Here is a 25,909-nt window from a genome sequence, read left to right as displayed (position 1 = left end):
TATCCATCCCTGCCCACAACCCTCCCATCATATTTAAAATGTTTACAAAATACAATATGCTTGCCATCACTTCAGTTCACTCTCTTGCACTTCAGCTCACTCTCTTGACTCTCAAACTAGTTTTTTCATGCCAGCATAACAAACCCAGACACAAAAGCACCAACAAACAACAGCTACTCAAACTACTGCAACAAGGTAAATATTAAAACAATTAAATTTCTCCAAAATTCAATGAAATTAAAAAAGTTTATGGATTCACCAATGATGTAAAATTTAACCAGCCAAAAATATGGTCGATTTATGTCCATTATTTAATTAATTATGTAGCTTTTTAGTTATATATGGCCTAACGATTTGACTCTTTATGAAATCCAATAGGAAGATAGAGAGAGAGAGAGAGAGAGAGAGAGAGAGAGAGAAAGTAATTTGAAATATCAAAAGAGGGATCTTTTTTGTAGTCTAATATCCTTCCATCTTCAAATTCGTCTTAAGTTACTCGACTCTTTTCAAAATATTGTTAAATTTAATCATCCCGCTCCTGTTCGTCCTTTTTATTTGCTGTGTTTTACAACGCCCTACTCTCATGCTATGAAAGTATTTCGGCCGTTAAGCTTTATTGCAATATTCGATGTAATTTTTAATGGCTTTAATCTGCTCGAAAAGTACTTTCCACATTTCAATTTTTGATGTTCCGGACCAAAATGATCATTATATCCGCAACCAATTTAATTCGCCATTCAATGGTCTGTAATGAATTCGGCGATATAATTGAACCGCATGCCCAGAAAAGTTGACTAGCTGCCCTTTAGGGGCTAAGGTTTTACGATTGTGGATAGAGAGTGGAGGGGGAGTTGGAATAATGCTACGCTAGTACAAGTTTATGGCCAATAACAATTTCGATTCAGATTCACGTTGTAATTAAAAATTCTCAATAATGAGGCTGCCGTCAATTGGGAAATCTGCCAAGCTCGTCTACCAATTATTCCTGGCAATATGGAAAATATTTTCAACATTCAGAGCAAAAAAGAAGAACAACACCATTTACATTGATTTTTGGTTCATTTATTTAATGTTTTTGTTTTTCGTAATACTCTTATTCACCGAATATAATTGGTATGTGTTAATTTTTGTTTAATTGTTCTCATGATAATGTTGGGGGCGTACAATACAAAAAATTCACAATTATCCATAGAAAATATTTTTGTTTTGCCATAATGTACAAAATGTTATTTTGGTTAATAAAAATATATATATGTAAGTGTGTAAATAAATAGCAGATACTTAAGATAAATTCAAATTATAGTAATTCGTTGATCTTGCAGTGTTTGCCACCATTACAGTTTAAGGAAATCGAGCAAATGATTGTTGTAAGGATTGCAAAATGCCAATGGGAATCTGTAAAAAAGAAGAAAAGTACAGCAATGTGAGAAAAAATTCAATTTACTATGGAAATGTTATAAAAATTTAAATTTTAATTTAAATTAAATTATATGATTTTTAAACTCTTATATATATTTTCCAGCTTATTTTTATTTGTAAAAATTATGGGCTTTTGTCAGTTAGTCGTTACGAAGCTGCTGCACCCAGCCATCACAGTTGGTAGAATTCTACCAAAAATGGTAGATTTTTTACTGTTTGGTAGAATGGTAGAATTCGTGATGTTTTGGTAGATTTTGCAAAATATAACTCTCCAACTAAGAGGTATATCAATTTTCTATATAAATAACATTTTGATAACATTTTCTATAAAAACAAAATTTTCTATAAAACTAAAATTTTGACAAAATTTACTATTGAAATAAAATATTGACAAAATTTTGTATAGAAATAAAATTTTGACAAAATGTTCTATAGAAAATTTTCTATGGAAATAAAATTTTGAGAAAATTTTCTTTGGAAATAAAATTTTGACGAAATTTTCTATAGAAATAAAATATTGACAACATTTTCTATAGAAATAAAATCTTGAGAAAATTTTCTATAGAACTAAAATTTTTAGAAAATTTTCTATAGAAATAAAATTTTGGCAAAAGTTTTCTATAAAAATAAAATTTTGAGAAAATTTTCTATGGAAATAAAATTTTGGCAAAAGTTTTCTATAAAAATAAAATTTTGAGAAAATTTTCTATGGAAATAAAATTTTGAGAATATTTTCTATAAAATAAAATTTTGAGAAAATAAAATAACATTTTTACAAAATTTTCGAAAGAAATAAAATTTTGACAAAATTTTCTATGGAAATAAAATTTTGATAAAATTTTCTATAGAAATAAAATTATGAGAAAATTTTCTATAGAAATAAAACTTTGAGAACATTTTCTATAGGAATAGAATTTTGACAAAATTTTCTATAGAAATAAAATGTTGTCCAAAAATTTTCTATAGAAATAAAACTTTGAGAACATTTCTAAATTTTGACAAAATTTTCTGTAGAAATAAAATTTTGCCAAAAAATTTCTATAGAAATAAAATTTTCAAAAAAAGTGAGGAAAATTTTTTATAGAAAAGAATTTTTTAAAAAATTTTCCATGAAATAAAATGTATGGAAATAAAATTTTGAGAAAATTTTCTATGGAAATAAAATTTTGAGAAAATTTTCTTTGGAAATAAAATTTTGAGAAAAAATTTTATGGAAATAAAATTTTCTATAGAAATAAAATTTTGAGAAAATTTTCTATGGAAATAAAATTTTGAGAAAATTTTCTATGGAAATAAAATTTTGAGAAAATTTTCTTTGGAAATAAAATGTTGAGAAAATTTTCTATGGAAATAAAATTGTGACAACAATTTTGAGAAAATTTTCTATAGAAATAAAATTTTGACGAAATTTTCTATAGAAATAAAATATTGACAACATTTTCTATAGAAATAAAATCTTGAGAAAATTTTCTATAGAACTAAAATTTTTAGAAAATTTTATTTTATTTTCTATAGAAATAAAATTTTCAAAAAAAGTGAGGAAAATTTTCTATAGAAAAGAATTTTTTAAAAAATTTTCCATGAAATAAAATATATGGAAATAAAATTTTGAGAAAATTTTCTATGGAAATAAAATTTTGAGAAAAATTTCTTTGGAAATAAAATTTTGAGAAAATTTTCTATGGAAATCAAATTTTGAGAAAATTTTCTATAGAAATAAAATTTTGACGAAATTTTCCATAGAAATAAAATATTGACAACATTTTCTATAGAAACAAAATCTTGAAAATTTTCTATAGAACTAAAATTTTTAGAAAATTTTATTTTATTTTCTATAGAAATAAAATTTTCAAAAAAAGTGAGGAAAATTTTCTATAGAAAAGAATTTTTTAAAAAATTTTCCATGAAATAAAATATATGGAAATAAAATTTTGAGAAAATTTTCTATGGAAATAAAATTTTGAGAAAAATTTCTTTGGAAATAAAATTTTGAGAAAATTTTCTATGGAAATACAATTTTGAGAAAATTTTCTATGGAAATAAAATTTTGAGAAAGTTTTCTTAAAATTTTGGCACGAGTGGCAACGGTGCCAGCCATGGAAATACCATTAAAAATGCTCTTTTTATTTCAAAATCACACATAAGAAATTTCATTAAATTTTTGTGAATAAATTTATTTAGATGTAATAAATAATGTTTGCGCCAAAAAGGTATATTCGGCCAGGGCGAATCTTATGTACCCTCTACGGAGCCACCGTGGTGCAATGGTTAGCATGCCCGCCTTGCATACACAAGGTCGTGGGTTCGATTCCTGCTTCGACCGAACACCAAAAAGTTTTTCAGCGGTGGATTATCCCACCTCAGTAATGCTGGTGACATTTCTGAGGGTTTCAAAGCTTCTCTAAGTGGTTTCACTTTCCCTTGTCATTGAGCTTATCATGGAATCGGGCAGCACTCATTGATAAGAGAGAAGTTCACCAATGTGGTATCACAATGGACTGAATAGTCTAAGTGAGCTTGATACATCGGGCTGCCACCTAACCTAACCTAACCTATGTACAATCTACCAGGGATTGCATACAAAGTTATACTAAATGCTAGCGCAATACCATCAGACGTCCGTCCGTCTATTGGTATTGCGCTAACATTTAGTACAACTATATCGCTAGAAAGACTCAGAATTCACCGCCGGTTTCATAAATTTTGTCCACATTTGAGAGGTGTCCACTTATGAGAGGTCAATTTTAATATTATAACGTCTCACGAAAATTGTCCACTTTTGGGATATGGCCGCTTTTCTAAGTGGCCAGAGTGTTCGAGAGGTTTCACTGCACTTTATGGGGTGTGAGACCAATTTTTTAAATCGTTTGTTTTTTTTTTTATAGAAAATTTGTTTTAACAGAATTTCCGTTACACTTACTTGCAATGCTGAATTGACAATTCTGCCAGCTGGTACATCACTGTTCTCATCGGCACTATGCGAGTCACCATTTAAAGATCCAGGAGCGATTAGTTGCCGTTTTTCCACCGATTTACGAATGTGCTATAGGAAAAAATCGAAAAATATTTTTTTGAGTATATTTAAAATTTTCACATTTTAAAATTGGTTCATTCAATTCCAAATATATATGCACATTTATAATTATTTTTGTTGTGTTTGTGCCAATAGCCTTTAAAGGCAAAAAGCGAGTGTTTGTGATTGGTGATGGTGATATTTTTAGCGGTGTTTGTTTTTGTTGTTTTTTCCTCGTTTAAAATGTGAGAAATGTCACAGCCATTCTGCATAATCTACCGAAAACAAGCCACAATTATGGGTTTTTCCTGTCTAAATATTATTTTCTTGTTGTTGCCATGCAGTTACCATAAATTTGAAAATTGTGTGATATTTGTTCTATGGCTATGAGTGCATAATGTTGTTTATATTTAGGATAATATTATATGGTATATGCGTATAAGGGTGGATTGCAAAATATATAGATAAAAGTTTTGGATTTTATATCCTAAACCACCATGGGGTTTAATGCATGAAAGTATGCTTATCCGAAAATATGCTTATAGAAAATTTGCATGAAACATGCATGAAATTATAGAAAATTTTGTCAAAATTTTATTTCTATAGAAATTTTTGTTAAAATTTTATTTCCATAGAAAATTTTGTCAAAATTTTATTTCTATAGAAAATCTTGTGAAAGCTTTATGTCTATAGAAAATTTTGTCAAAATTTTATTGCTATAGAAAATTTTTTCAAAATTTTATTTCTATAGACAATTTTGTCAAAATTTTATTTCTATAGAAAATGTTGTCAAAATTTTAGTTGTATAGGAAATTTTTACCAAAATTTTGGAAAATTTAGTCAAAATTGTATTGCTATAGAAAATTTTGTCAAAAATTGTATTTCTATAGAAAATGTTGTCAAAATTTTATTTCTATAGAAAATGTTGTAAAATTTTATTTCTATAGAAAATGTTGTCAAAATTGTATTTCTATCGAAAATGTTTTAAAATTTTATTTCTATAGAAAATGTTGTCAAAATTTTATTTCTATAGAAAATTTCATTATTATTTTATTTCTATAGAAAATTCTGTACAAATTTTATTTTCTATAGAAATTTTATCAAAATTTTATTTCTATAGAAAATTTTGTCAAAATTTTATTTCATTTCATGTTAGCCTGATACCGAAACAGGCAATTGATTTCTATATTTCTATAGAAAATTTTGTCAAAATTTTATTTTTATAGAAAATTTTGTCAAAATTTTATTTCTATAGAAAATTTTGTCACAAATTTTATTTCTATAGAAAATTTTGTTAAAGCTTTATGTCTATAGAACATTTTGTCAAAATTTTATTGCTATAGAAAATTTTTTCAAAATTATATTTCTATACAAAATGGTGTGTAAATTTTATTTCTATAGAAAATTTGTCAAAACTTTATTTCTATAGAAAATTTCATTAATAATTTATTTCTATAGAAAATTCTGTACAAATTTTATTTCTATAGAAAATTTTATCAAAATTTTATTTCTATAGAAAATTTTGTCAAAATTTTATTTCTATAGAAAATCTTGTCAAAGCTTCATGTCTATAGAAAATTTTGTCAACATTTTATTGCTATAGAAATTTTGTGAAAATTATATATGTTGTCAAAATTTTATTTCTATAGAAAATATTGTCAAAATTTTATTTCTATAGAAAATTTTGTCAAAAATTTTATTTCTATAGAAAATTTTGTCAAAAATTTTATTTCTATAGAAAATTTTATCAAAATTTTATATCTATAGAAAATTTTGTCAAATTTGTATTTCTATAGAAAATTTTGTCAAAATTTTATTTCTATAGAAAATTTTGTCACAATTTTATTTCTATAGAAAATTTTGTCAAAATTTTAATTGTATAGAAAATTTTGTTAAAATTGTATTTCTATAAAAAATTTTGTCAAAATTTTATTTCTATAGAAAATTTTGTCAAAATTTTATTTCTATAGAAACTTTGTCAAAATTTTATTTCTATAGAAAATGTTTTAAATTTTTATTTCTATAGAAAATGTTGTCAAAATTTTATTTCTATAGCAAACGGTGTCAAAATATGTTCTATAGAAAATTTTGTCAAAATTTTATTTGTATAGAAAATTTTGTCAGAATTTTATTTCTATAGACAATTTTGTCAAAATTTTATTCGTATAGAAAATTTTGTTAAAATTGTTTTTCTATAAAAAATTTTGTCAAAATTTTATTTCTATAGAAAATTTTGTCAAAAATTTTATTTCTATAGAAAATTTTGTTAAAGCTTTATGTCTATAGAAAATTTTGTCAAAATTTTATTTCTATAGAAAATGTTGTCAAAATTTTATTTCTATAGAAAATGTTGTAAAATTTTACTTCTATAGAAATTTTGTCAAAATTTTATTTCTATAGAAAATTTTGTCAAAACTTTATTTCTATAGAAAATTTCATCAATATTTTATTTCTATAGAAAATTCTGTCCAAATTTTATTTCTATAGAAAATTTTATCAAAATTTTATTTCTATAGAAATGTTTGTCAAAATTGTATTTCTATAGAAAATTTTGTCAAAATTTTATTTCTATAGAAAATTTTGTCAAAATTTTATTTCTATAGAAAATTTTGTCAAAATTTTAGTTCTATAGAAAATTTTGTCCAAATTTTATTTCTATAGAAAATTTTGTCAAAATTTTATTTCTATAGACAATTTTTGTCAAAATTTTGTTTCTATAGAAAATGTTTGTCAAAATTTTATTTCTATAGAAAATCTTGTCAAAGCTTCATGTCTATAGAAAATTTTGTCAATATTTTATTGCTATAGAAAATTTTGTCACAATTTTATTTCTATAGAAAATATTGTCAAAACTTTATTTCTGAAAATCTTGTCAAAGGCTATAGAAAATTTTATCAAAATTTTAGTGCTACAGAAAATTTTGTCAAAATTATATTTCTATAGAAAATGTTGTCAAAATTTTATTTCTATACAAAATGTTGTCCAGATTTTATTTCTATAGAAAATTTTATCAAAATTTTATTTCTATAGAAAATTTTGTCAAAAATTTTATTCCTATAGAAAATTTTGTCACAATTTTATTTCTATAGAAAATTTTGTCAAAACTTTATTTCTATATAAAATTTTGTCAAAATTTTATTTCTATAGAAAATTTTGTTAACAATTTTATTTCTATAGAAAATGTTGTCAAAATTTTATTTCTATACAAAATGTTGTCCAGATTTTATTTCTATAGAAAATTTTATCAAAATTTTATTTCTATAGAAAATTTTGTCAAAATTTTATTTCTATAGAAAATCTTGTCAAAATTTTATTTCTATAGAAAATTTTGTCAAAAATTTTATTTCTATAGAAAATTTTATCAAAATTTTATTTCTATAGAAAATTTTATCAAAATTTTATTTCTATAGAAAATTTTATCAAAATTTTATTTCTATAGAAAATTTTGTCAAAAATTTTATTTCTATAGAAAATTTTGTCAAAAATTTTATTTCTATAGAAAATTTTATCAAAATTTTATTTCTATAGAAAATTTTGTCAAAAATTTTATTTCTATAGAAAATTTTGTCAAAAATTTTATTTCTATAGAAAATTTTATCAAAATTTTATTTCTATAGAAAATTTTATCAAAATTTTATTTCTATAGAAAATTTTATCAAAATTTTATTTCTATAGAAAATTTTGTCAAAAATTTTATTTCTATAGAAAATTTTATCAAAATTTTATTTCTATAGAAAATTTTGTCAAAAATTTTATTTCTATAGAAAATTTTGTCAAAAATTTTATTTCTATAGAAAATTTTGTCAAAAATTTTATTTCTATAGAAAATTTTATCAAAATTTTATTTCTATAGAAAATTTTATCAAAATTTTATTTCTATAGAAAATTTTATCAAAATTTTATTTCTATAGAAAATTTTGTCAAAAATTTTATTTCTATAGAAAATTTTGTCAAAAATTTTATTTCTATAGAAAATTTTATCAAAATTTTATTTCTATAGAAAATTTTGTCAAAATTGTATTTCTATAGAAAATTTTGTCAAAATTTTATTTCTATAGAAAATTTTGTCACAATTTTATTTCTATAGAAAATTTTGTCAAAATTTTATTTGTATAGAAAATTTTGTTAAAATTGTATTTCTATAAAAAATTTTGTCAAAATTTTATTTCTATAGAAAATTTTGTCAAAATTTTATTTCTATAGAAATTTTGTCAAAATTTTACTTCAATAGAAAATTTTGTTAAAATGTTATTTCTATAGAAAATTTTGTCAAAATTTTATTTCTATACAAAATTTTGTCAAAATTGTATTTCTATAGAAAATTTTGTCAAAATTTTATTTCTATAGAAAATTTTGTCACAATTTTATTTCTATAGAAAATTTTGTCAAAATTTTATTTGTATAGAAAATTTTGTTAAAATTGTATTTCTATAAAAAATTTTGTCAAAATTTTATTTCTATAGAAAATTTTGTCAAAATTTTATTTCTATAGAAATTTTGTCAAAATTTTACTTCAATAGAAAATTTTGTTAAAATGTTATTTCTATAGAAAATTTTGTCAAAATTTTATTTCTATAGAAAATTTTATCAAAATTTTATTTCTATAGAAAATTTTATCAAAATTTTATTTCTATAGAAAATTTTGTCAAAAATTTTATTTCTATAGAAAATTTTGTCAAAAATTTTATTTCTATAGAAAATTTTATCAAAATTTTATTTCTATAGAAAATTTTGTCAAAATTGTATTTCTATAGAAAATTTTGTCAAAATTTTATTTCTATAGAAAATTTTGTCACAATTTTATTTCTATAGAAAATTTTGTCAAAATTTTATTTGTATAGAAAATTTTGTCAAAATTTTATTTCTATAGAAAATTTTGTCAAAATTTTATTTCTATACAAAATTTTGTCAAAATTTTATTTCAATAGAAAATTTTGTCAAAACTTTATTTCTATATAAAATTTTGTCAAAATTTTATTTCTATAGAAAATTTTGTCAAAATTTTATTTCTATAAAAAATTTTACCAACCTACAAAACAGTAAGAAATTAACATTTTTGGTAGAATTCTATCAACTGTTGCAACCGTGGTCCTGAGTCCATTTAGCCTTGTTTAACGTCTTGTCGAAGTAGGAAATGGTCATCGTTACGATTTTCAATTTAGGTATAAGAAACACCAGAGCGCCGATTAAAGGAGCTATAGATAATTGAAAGGGTAGGCATGTCAAAAGATCGCTCATAATGATCCAATATGGGTTCCGCCTTTAACTCAATCCGGCGCTATTTAAGAGTAGTATTTAAAGTTTTTTAAACGCAAATCTAAACTTTCGTTCCGGAGGAAAGTGTTTATTCTTTGGGTGTATACTGAATTATTGATTTGATTCGCGCCATGCTACATGCGTTATATTTCAAAATGAGGAACGAAATTTTAGACGAATGTTTTTTTCTTTAAAGGCAAATAAAAAAGGTTACAGACCATCGATTGTCATGGATTGGTGTTTTACTCATGAAGAAAATACTTAACAAAAAGAGGAATTTCGTTTAAAATTTCTTCCTTTTCTAAATCTCGATCCTTGAAAAAAAGTATTTTTACCACATATTATTACAATATTTACTCAGGTGTAGTTGATACTCTCAAATAAAGCTTTCTTTTCTTGGGATTGAATTTTAAGACAAACGTATGTAGTTTTCTTTTTACGTTAACAAATATTCTTTAAAAATAAACTATAAAGTTTAAAATCAGTCGTTGCAGCGTTTGTCATAAATTCGGATTAATTTACTCATTATGAAAACATTTTAAAACAAAGGGGAGTTTCGTTTGTCTAAAAGTTCGTTCCAGAAAAAAAAATCTTTGACAATTCGTTCCACTCTAACATATGGCATATATGGATGTAGTTGTTGATATATGAAGATGTTTATGTGTAAATGGTAATGTGTGGTATTTTTCTAAAAATCTACTTTGACTTCAAAACCAAATGTGGGTATATATAACTATGCGTATTTGAAATGAACATTTTTATTTCATTTACTAATGTCACCACCAGATAGATTAGTTTAAGCCGAGAAGAATAGCGAGTTTGGTGGGGAATTTGAGTTAATTTAGTCAACCATAGATTTTAATTCTTCCAAACAAGTCGGACAACTTGCTTTTTACACAAATATGTCGTACATGCAGATTTAATACGGTTGGTCTTAACAAACGTCGTGTTTTCTTTCTATATTATGTTCCGTATTCTAGTCGTTGCACTATCTTCTACATTTCCTGTGACTTTCAAGTGTGGTTTGTCAAGGAAAGGTATTCTTCTCCTCAACATACCGCAAAATTAAGCATCATATTTTAACAACTTATGAAGAATGTTTCCCGTCCAATAAATTGGAAAAAGTAAAAGTAAAATTGATCTTGTTAAAATATTGAACATGCCTTTCCCGAATATATACCGGAAACTGTTGCATCCTCTACGTTGCCTGTCAATTTAATGTAAATTTAAGTTTTTCACTTACAAAAGTCTGGCAGAAGCCTGTGCAAAAATTATGTACCGAGTTCCCTTTACGGACAACCCTCTACTTTCAATTTTAAAAAATTAGCTCCACCCCGATCACATATCGGAAAATCACATACCTTATATTGATTTCACAAACTACCCAACGGTCCAAGTAAAAAAAATCCAAGTAAATCGACAAAATTTATTTAACTATTTCCGTTCCCCAGCCAGATATCGAAAAATCATGTACGTTGCTTTTTAATCATCTTCATAATCTTCTCCTACGTTCCCTGTAAATTTCAAGTAAATCGGAGAAGGTTAAATTTTGCTCTATTTTTTTTTAATGGGACGTCACATATTATACCGTGGTAAATGTATATCGTAAAAGTCACAGTTTAATTCACACTCTAATGTAAAAAACCACAATCTTTATAAATGGCAACTGAAGCCTATGTCCATTTTGAATATATATTAGAATATTGCGGTCAGATGCATAATTTATGCAGTTCCATGGATGTTATATTGCGTTGTTAAAGCGTTTTAAAGCTTCTCTAAATAGTTTCACAGCATAGAAAAACATAGAAACGGCCGGCAATTGATATGAGAGAAGGTCATCATATGTGGTATCACAATGGACTGAACAGTCTAATGGCCAGTTTCTCATCCTCCGATTAATTTTAACCGGTGGATAGACCTCCGGTTAGTAAAATTTTTGTATGGGATCAGCTGTTTTATCGACACGATAAATAATAACAAGACATTGAGAAACTGGCCTGAAATAATGGACAGCCACTCTAAACTACCCCAATGATTCAATATTCTAATTATACTCTTATTGATTTCTTATGGTAAGATAAAAATGTTGTTCATAATAAAGAACAGCTTTCGGTTTTAGATTTCCACATCCTATTCAATATTTGTTGAGAAGGAGCTTTCAAAAACCCAACATGTCAAAACAAAAAGAAATTCTGTAAAGACATTTTAATGCTCCAAGAACACCGCTTCAGTATATTGAATGCATATGATAGATGCATTTTGAAAACACAAAAAAGACTGAAAAACAAATATAATGCATAAAATATAATTCCCATTAAACTCATTCAAAATGAAATTTGAGTTTATGTATTAAGTTCAAAAGTGCAGTTACTTGAACAACAAGCACAACGTAGAATACTTCCATTCAATGTAGTTTAAATGCATCTAACGATTTATCAATAAAAACAAAAAGCACAGATCACTTCATATTTAAGCCAATCAAGACATATCCATTTTCATTTCGATTTTATATAAAAAACATGAAAAAAAAAACATTCAATACTCCTTGATTTCAGGGAGTTAAAAGTGTTCGTTGATGCACAAAATGTTCTAGGTACCTGTCCATAGAGGGATGAGCATTCAAATACGAATGTCCATGTATATATGTGAGTTGCCAAACTAACTCTCATCAATCTCTATGAATTCTCAAGAGAAATGCACATCTACAAATGCTTTCGATGTGATGTGGTTTGATTGTGTAACCGAAGTAATGAAGTCATGTGTGAATGATGTTATTGGTGGTGTACGTGATATTCTTCGAGAATCTCTCTTGCATTAGATGATTTTTATGTTTAAAGTTTAATCTGATAATCATCTCAATCTCTACTGATTTGCTTTTACCTCTTTATGGTTAGAGCAAGAGTTGTTCTTTCTTCGAATTGGCTACAGGTGTAGTGGTTTAAGTGCATTTTACAGATTACTTAATGCTTACAAAGAGACTATTGGTCAAGCATTTAGATATAATAGCTTTAATCAAGGAAATGTACTTGAGTACTTTATAAGTTACTCACACAAAGGGGCGATTTAACTAAATGGTTAGAAAAACATGGCGTTTACATTGATTTTTAACAGTGAGATGGAGCGAAGTTTCATTAAAAAAAAAAAAAATACAGTTTTAATAGCACAATATCATGAGCTTATTTAATTGAATTAATTAGTAAGTTAGGTGAGGTTAAAAAGTTGGCTGATATACACCTTAACCAGTATTTGCTTGATTCTATATCCTGTGTAGTGAGTTATTATGCCACATCTAGCATTCCATAAAGCATATGAATTTTTTCTCCTTTTTAAAATATTCAATTGTTTGTAATTTCGAATAAAACACGACTATTGCAATAACCTTTAACCACAAGTGACTACCTGTTGTGATGGCAACGGATGGTTTGATTGTGTCAGTTGTTGTCCTGCGGACAACATTTCATGATTTCCCCCAATTGACTCTTGATCGGCAGCCGTTTTTATGGCTTCCCCTGAGGTACGGACAACGGTTTTGGTACGTTGATGATCCTGATTTAATAGTAATCGTTGTTGAATCTTACGCTGGCGTGGTCCATGGAAATGGCGATGTACCACAACGATAGGTCGATGGCGTGGTTGTGGACTATGTTGCCTTTGTCTGGTTTTGGAATGTTGTCGAACGATGACTGTCGATTTGTCATTAAAATTTCCATTATAATTGTCCTCATTGAGATGAGTTAATGAGTACGATGCTGGCAAGGACACTGGTAATGGTGCCAATGGTGTTGTTGATGATAATGACGGTAATGTTGATTTGAATGATAATGGCAGAGCAATTGCTTCTGTTCGCTGTGAAGATAATGAAGATTTATGTAGCAATTGTGCAGTAGTAGCATCACCGCCAACAATATTAAGCATTTTCCTACCATCTTTCACAAAGGCTTCATTGTGGCCTATTGAGAATGTTAATGGCGACGATGATGGTGGTATGGTCGATGATGAATGATGTTCGGATGAAGGTGTTATATGAGAATGCAATTGCAGAACACCTTCTGTGGTTATGCTTGAGGGTGATGAATTTATGGTTGTTGCAATGGCATTTTCTTCTGGTATTTTGACCATGTTTTTGGTTTTGTTTTCGCCCTTATTGACATATAATTGTACATAGTCGTAAGCCTCCTGTATGGATTTAATGGGATACTAGACAAGGAATACCATGAAGTTCAAAAATTTTTGAACAATTTTTACAATACTTTAATTTTTTGTAACACTTTAAATACATTTAATATTTTATTTTAATTAAATATTTTTTTTATTTCAAAAAAATACAAAAAATTGAGTTTAATTTTTGGCAACAATCTTTATATGGAATCTAATTCATTCACTTCACTTAAAAAAATAAAATAAATTACTAATTCGAAATAACATGAAGTTCAACAATTTTTGAACAATTTTTACAATATTTTAATTTTTTGTAACACTTTAACGGCCATTTTCATGTAGCTCCGTTAGGCTTTAACTGCCAGTTAACAGTAAGTAAATTGCAAATATTTTCTCTCCGATTAACTTTAACTGAAAAATTTTCGTCAGTTAAGTTCCTAACTTGCCTATGGAATATAAAGGCAAGATGACAGCTTCGTCTATACTACGGTTTAAAAGTTTGTTAGTTAACGGAACACTAACGGAGCTTTATGAAAATGAGGGTAAATACATTTAATATTTGATTTTAATTAAATATTTTTTTATTAAAAAAAAAAATGAGTTTACTTTTTGGGCAACAATCTTCATATGGAATGTAGTTCATTCACTTAAAAAAATAAAATAAATTACTAATTCGCAAAATGCAAAAAAAATCATTTATCCATATAATTAAAACTAAAAATTCTATGAATTCGAAATTTTATGACGTTGTCCCAATGTTGCCAATATTTTCTTGTTCTTGTCCTACAAAATCCCCAATTTGGAGTGTATACTCATTTACAACTAAATTTTAAAAATTAAACAAAACAAAAATTTTCCGGGCGATAACATTAATTTTATCGACCGGTTGTCGCTTTACGAGAGAAAAATAAATTACTTAATATTATAATTAAATCAATCTCCTAGTTGGTTTTAGTAATTTGAATGCTTTACGAGTTCCGGCAGAAAAAAATTAGCTTCTTTGCAAATTACTAAATTTGAAAATGGGTTTTTATTTTTTTTAATCAATTAAAAATACTAATTGAGTTATTTAATATTATAATTAAATTAATTTTTCTCTTAGTTGGTTTTAGTAATTTTTCTATTTCATCGAATATATATTTTTTTAAATTTTATTTTCCTTGAATCAGTTACCTTTTCAAAATCAATTAAACTCAATATGTTATGTGTGTGTGTGTTTTCACCTATACTTACAGTTTGGTCACCACGATATTTCTTGTGTGGCTTCACTTTCTGGATGACATTGTTGGATCCTTCAGTGGCTGGTGGAATATCAGCTGCCACTACATCATGGTTTTCTTCATGCTGCTCTTTATGGTCACGATGTCTGTTGGCAAAGTCAACTGTGTGTGTACGGCTATTCACTTTACCAGGAACATATGATTCTGCTGCTCCATATCCACCTTTGGATGTATCACCACCTAGAACAGCACTAGCACCCACATCAGGTGTTGCTTGGGCTCCAGCATACAAGGTACCAGCAGCACGTCCTGTAATATACACGTGAAAACAGGTAAAGAGAAATTTATAGTTTATGTTGTACGCTTAAAATGAATCAATGCGATATGATTGATGGTGACCCAAAGGGCAAATGTTGTAATATTGTGACAAATCGTTTCGCGATATATACTGATGAAGATATGTCGTATTACTACATGCAAAAAACAAAAATAAATTGTTTGGAAGATGTTGTTCATTTGTAATAGTTTTTTTTGTATCTAAATTTTGTCAAAATTTCCTTTCTATAGAAAATTTCATCAAAAATTTGATTTCTATAGAAAATTTTCTTAAAATTTTATTTCTATAGAAAATTTTGTCAAAATTTTATTTCTATAGAAAATTTTCTTAAAATTTTATTTCTATAAAAAATTTTGTCAAAATTTTATCTCTATAGAAAATTTTGTCAAAATTTTATCTCTATAGAAAATTTTGTCAAAATTTTATTTCTATAGAAAATTTTGTCAAAATTTTATTTCTGCAGAAAAAAAATTTTCAAAACTTTATTACTTATTTATAAATTTTGTCAACATTTTATTTCTATAGAAAAGTTTGTCAAAATTTTATTTCTATAAAAAATTTTTGTCAAAATTTTATTTCTATGGAAAATTTTGTCAAAATTTTATTTCATTCGTTTTGTTTGTTATTGTTGGCTTCTCTTCAATCGTTATTGTTGTTTTTTTGTTTTTTGATCTCAGCTTAAAGCCATGCATTGACTAAACTACAAGTGTAGCTTAACCAACAGAGGAAAAGTATGCTTGTCAAATTTATTTGGGCAAAGCCCTATAGACTGCAAGATGGTTGGATGTACAGCTGTTTCGGAATTACCACATTCCTCATCAGCATTATCTACTATATAGGGCTTTGCCCAAATAAATTTGACAAGCATACTTTTCCTCTGTTGGTTAAGCTACACTTGTAGTTTAGTCAATGCATGGCTTTAAGCTGAGATCAAAAAACAAAAAAACAACAATAAAATTTTATTTCTATAGAAAATTTTGTCAAAATTTTATTTTAATAGAAAATTTCTTAAAATTTTATTTATAACGACAAATTTGTCAAAGTTGTATTTCTGTAGAAAATTGTGTTCCATAGAAAATTTATTTCTACAGAAAATTTTGTCAAAATTTTATTTCTATAGAAAATTTTGTCAAAATTTTATTTCTGCAGAAAAAAAATTGTCAAAACTTTATTACTATAGAAAATTTTGTCAACATTTTATTTCTATAGAAAAGTTTGTCAAAATTTTATTTCTATAAAAATTTTTGTGAAAATTGTATTTCTACGGAAATTTGGCAAAATTTTATTTCTATAGAAAATTTTGTCAAAATTTTATTTTAATAGAAAATTTCTTAAAATTTTATTTATAAAGACAAATTTGTCAAAGTTTTATTTCTGTAGAAAATTGTGTTCCATAGAAAATTTATTTCTATAGAAAATTTTGTCAAAATTTTATTTCTATAGAAAATTTTCTTAAAATTTTATGTCTATAGAAAATTTTGTCAAAATTTGATTTCTATAGAAAATTTTGTCAAAATTATATTTCTATAGAAAATTTTGTCAAAATTTTATTTCTATAGTAAAATTTTGTCAAAATTTTATTTCTATAGAAAAGTTTGTCAAAATTTTATTTCTATAGAAAATTTTGTCAAAATTTTATTTCTATTGAAAATTTTGTCAAAATTTTGTTTCTATAGAAACTTTTGTCAAAATTTTATTTCTATAGGAAATTGTGTTAAAATTTTATTTTAATAGAAAATTTCTTAAAATTTTATTTATAAAGACAATTTTGTCAAAATTTTATTTCTGTAGGAAATTTTGTCAAAATTTTATTTTAATAGAAAATTTCTTAAAATTTTATTTATAAAGACAATTTAGTCAATGTTTTATTTCTATAGAAATCTGTGTTCCATAGAAAATTTATTTTGTCTATAGAAAAGTTTGTCAAAATTTTATTTCTATAGAAAATTTTATCAAAATTTTATTTCGATAGAAAATTTTGTCCAAATTTTATTTCTATAGAAAATATTGTCAAAACTTGTTTTCTATAGAAAATTTTCTCAAAATTTTATTTCTAGAGAATTTTTTTTTTTACAATTTTATTTCTATAGAAAATGTTGTCAAAAATTTATTTCTATAGAAAATTATCTCAAATTTTCATTTGTATAGAAAATTTTGTTAACATTTTATTTCTATAGAAAATGTTGTCAAAATTTTATTTCTATAGAAAATTTTGTCAAAATTTTATTTCTGCAGAAAAAAAATTGTCAAAACTTTATTACTATAGAAAATTTTGTCAACATTTTATTTCTACAGAAAAGTTTGTCAAAATTTTATTTCTATAAAAAATTTTGTCAAAATTTTATTTCTATGGAAAATTTTGTCAAAATTTTATTTCTATAGAAAATTTTGTCAAAATTTTATTTTAATAGAAAATTTCTTAAAATTTTATTTATAAAGACAATTTTGTCAAACTTTTATTTTTATAGAAAATTGTGTTCCATAGAAAATTTATTTCTATAGAAAATGTTGTCAAAATTTTATTTTTATAGAAAATTTTATCAAAATTTTATTTCGATAGAAAATTTTGTCAAAAATTTTATTTCTATAGAAAATTTTGCCAAAACTTTTTTTCTATAGAAAATTTTCTCAAAATTTTATTTCTAGAGAAAATTTCGTCAAAATTTTATTTCTATAGAAAATTTTGTCAAAAGTTTATTTCTATAGAAAATTTTGTCAAAATTTTATTTCTATAGAAAATTTTGTCACAATTTTATTTCTATTTAAAATTTTGTCAAAATTTTTTTTTCTATAGAAAATTTTGTCAAAATTTTATATCTGTAGGAAATTTTGTCAAAATTTTATTTTAATAGAAAATTTCTTAAAATTTTATTTCTGTAGAAAATTTTGTCAAAATTTTACTTCTATACACAATTTTATCAAAATTTTATTTCGATAGAAAATTTTGTCCAAATTTTATTTCTATAGAAAATTATGTCAACGTTTTATTTCTATAGGAAATTTTGTCAAAATTTTATTTCTATAGTAAATTTTATCAAAATTTTATTTCTATAGAAAATTTTGTCAAAATTTTATTTCTGTAGAAAATTTTGTAAAAATTTTATATCTATAGAAAAGTTTGTCAAAATTTTATTTCTATAGAAAATTTTGTCAAAATTTTATTTCTGTAGGAAATTTTGTCAAAATTTTATTTCTATAGAAAATTTCATCAAAAATTTTATTTCTGTAGGAAATTTTGTCAAAACTTTTTTTCCATAGAAAAATTTCTCAAAATTTTATTTCTAGAGAAAATTTTCTTAAAATTTTATTTCTATAGAAAATTTTGTCAAAATGTTATTTCTGTAGGAAATTTTGTCAAAATTTTATTTTAATAGAAAATTTCTTAGAATTTTATTTATAAAGACATTGTCAAAGTTTTATTTCTGTAGAAAATTGTGTTCCATAGAAAATTTATTTCTATAGAAAATATTGTCAAAATTTTATTTCTATAGAAAAGTTTGTCAAAATTTTATCAAAATTTTATTTCGATAGAAAGTTTTGTCCAAATTTTATTTCTATAGAAAATGTTGTCAAAACTTTTTTTCTATAGAAAATTTTCTCAAAATTTTATTTCTAGAGAAAATTTTGTTCAAAGTTTATTTCTATAGAAAATTTTGTCAAAGCTTTATTTATATACAAAATTTATGTTCTGTAGAAAATTTATTTCTATAGAAAATTTTGTCAAAATTTTATTTCTATAGAAAATTTTGTCAAGATTTTATTTCTATAGAAAATTTGGTCAAAATTTTATTTATATAGAAAATTAGGTCAAAATTTTATTACTATTGAAAATTTTGTCAAAATTTTATTTTTATAGAAAATGTTGTCAAAATTTTATTTCTATAGAAAATTTCGTCAAAATTTTATTTTTATAGAAAATACCAAGCAGTAAAAAATCTATTATTATTGGTAGAATTTTAGCAACTGTGGCAACCATGAGTCTGGGACAAATATTTCGATTTGTTATAAAGATCCTATGTTGGAGGGTATAATAAATGGAGTAGACAATAAAAGTTCTATTAGCTTTTTTATTGCCTACTTCAACTATTGGCGAATTCGTTTGGATTTTAATGTCCTCTACATAAATCTTTTTTAATTATATGCTTGTTTTATATCTCAACTCAATTTTATATTTAGCACTTTAGTAAGCAACTTTTAAACCCATTATTCATCCAACCCTTTGACTTTAAAGCCATTAAATGAATACTAAGTTTTTGACTTTAGCGAAGTTCCATAATTTCTTCATCTGGCTAACCGACACTAATGAAGTACTTGGGGGCAAAAATTTCTGTTTAACATAAAAGACAAAAAAACTGAACAACATTATTAACATTTGTTACAGCTAACCGAAAGAAAATTTTTTAGATTTATAGAAATATTTCCATATGGTGCTGTGGTGGCTCTTGGTCATGGCATGATGGTGATGTAAGCCACTTTAATCCATTAAAGTATCATTGGCAAAGCGGAGAGATAGAGAGGGCGCTGACAGCAAGGAGATTAATTGAAAAAGTTCAATCCTTTTTGGTGAAAATGAAGAAAAGTGGAGCAAAACATTTAAAAAAGGAAGGCCATTACCTCATAATGGCCTTCGTTCCATTCAACCATTAAAATATTTCATCAGAATCGTTTTTGAGAGGAATGGAGAGTCCTTTTTTAAAAGTGTTCCGGTTTACAGAAAAATTGGGGTGGGGGGCCGATTGCGATTGCAACCCAAAGATGGCATTGTTCCGAAATGCTAGTACATCCCCAAATTTCTCACTTTGTAGGATGGCTCCCCTTTCCTCATGGCCCCCGAAAATGACTGCCTAGGGCCACATTTGTCAATTTACCAGTGAAATTAATTACACGACAAGACGATGGTGTAAATAATTGCAGACATTCGACAAGAAGCTGGTCATGGTTGGGTTGTATAAATTCAGCCCCTCCCCCACCCTTAACCAGAGTCCTCTGATTGCTGCACATTAGTCGATATACTCAATTGGAGAGTGGGGACCATTCAGATGAAATTTACTTTAAACCCTCTGCGAAGAATTCAAGAGAGAGTTTGTAATTAACCAAAGTGATAACAAGCTCAGCTTTTAAGTGTAAATTACACACAAGAAACTTTTTGAAAACATCAACAACAAATACCCCCTCCACCAATGCTATGGTGGATCTCAACAAGCAGTGATATAAATAAGAATATCTGCGAACAGTAATTTGTAAGGAATTTTATTTGGTTAAAAAAATTAAGGAACTAAGTGTATAAAATTTCACACTGATAAAAAATCAAAAATTGGTAGACAAAACAGGTTACATATTTAAATTAGGTATAGCGGCAGCCCTCTTCTTATACCCACCACCACATACAAAAAAAAAATATTTTTTTTTGATTCAACCACAAAATGATAGTATCAATTAAAAAATCAATTGAAAGTCTATTAAAAAATTAATTGATCCAAATAAAATGATAATTGATACTATTAATTTTTGTGATTGACATTTGTTTCAATTAAATATTTGTTGAATCAATTAAATTTTTAGTTGAATATTTTTTAAAACTCAATTAAGACTTTAATTGGAAACATTTTTATGAACTATTTTGCTGTGCATTCCTTTTATAACACATCGAAATATCGATTTCTGATTATATAAAGTATATATATTTTTGATCAGGAAAAAATTCTAAGACGACATAAGCATGTCCGTCTGTCTATCTGTTGTAATCACGCTACAGCTTTCAATAATGGAACTATCGTCTTGAAAATAGGCACACATTCGTTTTTGTTTGCAGGCAGGTCAAGTTCGAATATTTTATTTCTACAGAAAATTTTGTCAAAATTTTATTTCTATAGAAAATTTTGTCAAAATTTTATTCCTAAAGAAAATTTGGTCAAAATTTTATTCCTATAGAATATTTTGCTGAAATTTTATTTCTATAGAAAACGTTGTCAAAATTTTATTTCTATAGAAAAATTTGTCAAAATTTTATTTCTATAGAAAATTTTGTCAAAATTTTATTCCAATAGAAAATTTTGTCGAAATTTTATTTCTATAGAAAATGTTGTCAAAATTTTATTTCTATAGAAAATTTTGTCAAAAATTTATTCCAATAGAAAATTTTGTCAAAATTTTATTTCTATGGAAAATTTTGTCAAAATTTTATTTCTATAGAAAATTTTGTTAAAATTTTATTTCTACAGAAAATTTTGTCAAAATTTTATATCTATAGAAAATTGTGCTAAAATTTTATTTCTATAGAAAATTTTGTCAAAATTTTATTTCTATAGAAAATTTTACTAAAATTTTATATCTATAGAACATTTTGTCAAAATTTTATTTCTATAGAAGATTTGGTCAAAATTTTATTTCTATAGAAGATTTTGTCAAGATTTTGTTTCTATAGAAAATTTTGTTAAAATTTTGTTTCTATAGAAAATTTTGTCAACATTTTATTTCTATAGAAAATTTTGTCAAAATTTTTTTCTATAGAAAATTGTAAAAATTTTATTTCTATAGTAAGTTTTGTCAAAATTTTATTTCTATAGAAAATTTTGTCAAAATTTTATTTCTATAGAAAATTTTGTTAAAATTTTATTTTGTATGGAAAATTTTGTCAAAATTTTATTTCCATAGAAAATGTTGTCAAAATATTATTTTCGTAGAAGTTTTGGTCAAAATTTTATTTCTATAGAAGATTTTGTCAAGATTTTGTTTCTATAGAAAATTTTGTCAAAATTTTATTTCTATAGAAAATTTTGTCAACATTTTTTTCTATAGAAAATTGTAAACATTTTATTTCTATAGTAAGTTTTGTCAAAATTTTATTTCTATAGAAAATTTTGTCAAAATTTTATTTCTATAGAACATTTTGTCAAAATTTTATTTCTATAGAAAATTTTACTAAAATTTTATATCTATAGAACATTTTGTCAAAATTTTATTTCTATAGAAGATTTGGTCAAAATTTTATTTCTATAGAAGATTTTGTCAAGATTTTGTTTCTATAGAAAATTTTGTTAAAATTTTGTTTCTATAGAAAATTTTGTCAACATTTTATTTCTATAGAAAATTTTGTCAAAATTTTTTTCTATAGAAAATTGTAAAAATTTTATTTCTATAGTAAGTTTTGTCAAAATTTTATTTCTATAGAAAATTTTGTCAAAATTTTATTTCTATAGAAAATTTTGTTAAAATTTTATTTCTATGGAAAATTTTGTCAAAATCTAATTTCTATAGAAAATTTTGTCAAAATTTTTTTCTATAGAAAATTTTGTCAAAATTTTATTTCCATAGAAAATGTTGTCAAAATATTATTTTCGTAGAAGTTTTGGTCAAAATTTTATTTCTATAGAAGATTTTGTCAAGATTTTGTTTCTATAGAAAATTTTGTCAAAATTTTATTTCTATAGAAAATTTTGTCAACATTTTTTTCTATAGAAAATTGTAAACATTTTATTTCTATAGTAAGTTTTGTCAAAATTTTATTTCTATAGAAAATTTTGTCAAAATTTTATTTCTATAGAACATTTTGTCAAAATTTTATTTCTATAGAAAATTTTGCTAATATTTTATATCTATAGAAAATTTTGTTAAAATTTTATATCTATAGAAAATTTTGTCAACATTTTATTTCTATAGAAAATTTTTGTCAAAATTTTGTTTCTATAGAAAATTTTGCTAAAATTTTATATCTATAGAAAATTTTGTTAAAGTTTCATATCTATAGAAAATGTTGTCAAAATTTTATTTCTATAGAAAATTTTGTCAAAATTTTATTTCTATAGAAAATTTTGTCAAAATTTTATTTCTATAGAAAATTTTGTCAAAATTTTATTTCTATAGAAAATTTTGTCAAAATTTTATTTCTATAGAAAATTTTGTCAACATTTTATTTCTATAGAAAATTTTGTCAAAATTTTATTTCTATAGAAAATTTTGTCAAAATTTTATTTCTATAGAAAATTTTGTCAAAATTTTATTTCTATAGAAAATTTTGTCAAAATGTTATTTCTATAGAAAATTTTGTCAAAATTTTATTTCTATAGAAAATTTTGCCAAAATTTTATTTCTATAGAAATTTTTGTCAAAATTTTATTCCTATAGAAAATTTTGTAAAAATTTTATTTCTTTAGAAAAATTTGCCAAAATTTTATTTCTATGGAAAATTTGATCAAAATTTTATTTCTATAGAAAATGTTATCAAAATTCAGCAGCATAAATAGGTGTGCCAAATATGGTGTGTATAGGTCCATGTTTTGGTATGGGGCTTCTGGAACACGTGGTGGTTATCCAGCTACCCTGAAACTGGGAATCTAGGGGTTTTTTAGAACCATAAATGTGCCGAATACGTATATTGTAAATCGGTATAGGTTTTGATATAGCTCCGTTATAAACAGGCTCTCCAATTTGAGGTCTAGATTCTGTAAAATTTTCACAACCGCAATTATGTGTATTGAATATGGGGTGTATCGGTCCAAGTTTTTCAAATATCAAAAAAATGAGGTGAAGTTTGATTAGAAATCCGAAAATATTTTCTCGGCTACCCAATAATTAAAAAAACAATTCCCAAGTCGTCTTGTGAAATTACAGTCTTTAATAGCCTTATGAGTACGCTCATAGGTTAATATGAACAATACCGCAATCTACAGTTTGCCTTCACATTGAATTTCGTTTGCTTGCAAAAACCAAAATCCTTTCGCTGATTTTTTTATATTTTCTAAGCACGTCTACACGTCTAATGGACGTGGCCAATGCCATGTGGCGTTTTTTTGTCGTCTCTGATGGCCGGATGACTGGAGTTTAACCAAAACGGCTTTTATCACTTTTGTACTTAGATCAGTGAATGGAATGGAGGACAAGAAAATGTGAAAGTGAAAAGGGTCTGCAAGATAGAAAAAAACACTCACACCCAAACACCGAGAAACCCTCTTGACCTTCTCAACTCGGCCAAGCGCTCAGGCCAAGAAAGATGGATGAAAGTAAACAAATGAAATTAATTATTGCAAAAAAAATCCATAGTATTAATTAAACGCGTTATAAAAAGTTAATGCAAATTGGTGGTGTAATTTTTACAAGTAAATCTGGTAACCACTTCCTGGGGACATGGATAATTTAATAAGTTTTTTTACCTCATCCCTTTTTTCATTGTCCTGCAATTAAGCGATACGCTTGAGTGATGAGGCAAACAAGCGACAAGGCATTATGAAAGTTAATGCAATAATTGGAGATTTTTTAACTGATTGTTGGCGAGGAAAAAATGGAAGAAAAAAAGGACATTTTCACAGAATTACTAAATTGAAAGAAATGGCAAGGATTTCCTTTGAAGTGGTTTTATTATTGTGTTTTCCGGTAACCTTTTGAAATGCTTCATAACCGTGATATAATATAATGACAAAAATTTTTTTAGTAAGGTTAACCATTTATTTGAATTATTTTATGCAAAATATTTAATGGCAAATTTCATCCAGGATGTTATAGGGTCGAATGCAAAAAAAAAACATTTTAATTTAATTTGTATCTGACATGCAATAGAACACAAGAAAGAAATTTTACCAAAATCTAATTAATATGAAACAAGAATATGTATATGGCCGAATATTCGGCCAGGCCGAATCTTAAATATCCTCCACCATGGATGGCGTAAAAAAGTTCCACTAAATACCCTTAAACACAATCGTATTACTTGGGTTGTGGTAACAGTTGCCGATGGCAAGGTTTTTTAAAACTTCATAATATTGTCTTCGTAATTGTTTGTTAGTCCATATGTCAGATAAAAAATGACAGATTATATACCTTTATAAGTCAATTAATTGATGATTGATTTATATAGAAGAGCCTAATTACACCCAAAGAAACAATACATTCCTCCGGAACGATATTTTAGACATACGAAATTCCTTTTTAATGTAAAGTATTTTCTGTAAGAGCAAATATATACGAATTGATGACAAACGATTCAACGACTCAGGAGTGTAGTGATGGAGCCATGTTTCATCCATTGTCACATATCGACGGAAAAACTCGGCTGTATTACGAGTTAACAGCTGCAAAGGAGGTCCCTTGTCATTGAGCTTCACATGGAATCGGGCAGCACTCAGTGATAAGAGAGAAGTTCACCACTGTGGTATCACAATGGACTGAATAGTCTAAGTGAGCCTGATACATCGGGCTGCCACATAACCTAACCTAACCTAACAGCTGCAAACACCGCTCAGAATCATCAACACGTTGTTGTTTTTTGTCAAATGTGGGGCAAAGTCCGGAAACTCATTATCAAGCCAAGTTTTTGCTTCCACCGTATTTTTTCCCTTCAGAAAACAGTATTTTATCAAAACACGAAATTCCTTTTTTTCCCCATTTTTTTTCACAATAACAAAAGTTGCTTCACAAAAGACGCTCTATCTCACAAACTAATTGACTTACAGACGTCAAATTTTGACACGAATCATTTGAAGGTTGGTACTATATAACTTCGGCCTGGCCGTA

General features: G+C 25.3%; 1 protein-coding gene across 3 annotated transcripts in view; it reads right to left on the bottom strand.

Annotated features, from left to right (window-relative positions):
* Positions 1-1,040: 1,040 nt before the first annotated feature.
* Positions 1,041-25,909, bottom strand: part of LOC142238395 (uncharacterized) — an 83,620-nt gene continuing 58,751 nt past the window's right edge. For all 3 annotated transcript variants that reach the window (XM_075310031.1, XM_075310032.1, XM_075310033.1), the window contains 3 exons: positions 15,080-15,375; positions 4,340-4,462; positions 1,041-1,395 (listed from right to left, as the gene is read on the bottom strand). In XM_075310031.1, the coding sequence (XP_075166146.1) occupies positions 1,342-1,395; positions 4,340-4,462; positions 15,080-15,375 (473 nt within the window). In that variant the 3' untranslated portion in view covers positions 1,041-1,341. The remainder of the gene's footprint in view (positions 1,396-4,339; positions 4,463-15,079; positions 15,376-25,909) is intronic.

Source organism: Haematobia irritans, chromosome 5 (genome assembly GCF_050003625.1).
Source record: "Haematobia irritans isolate KBUSLIRL chromosome 5, ASM5000362v1, whole genome shotgun sequence".
Classification (NCBI taxonomy): Eukaryota; Metazoa; Arthropoda; class Insecta; order Diptera; family Muscidae; genus Haematobia; species Haematobia irritans.
Note: the sequence above shows the minus strand (reverse complement) of the source record. Positions and strands in the feature narration are given on the sequence as shown.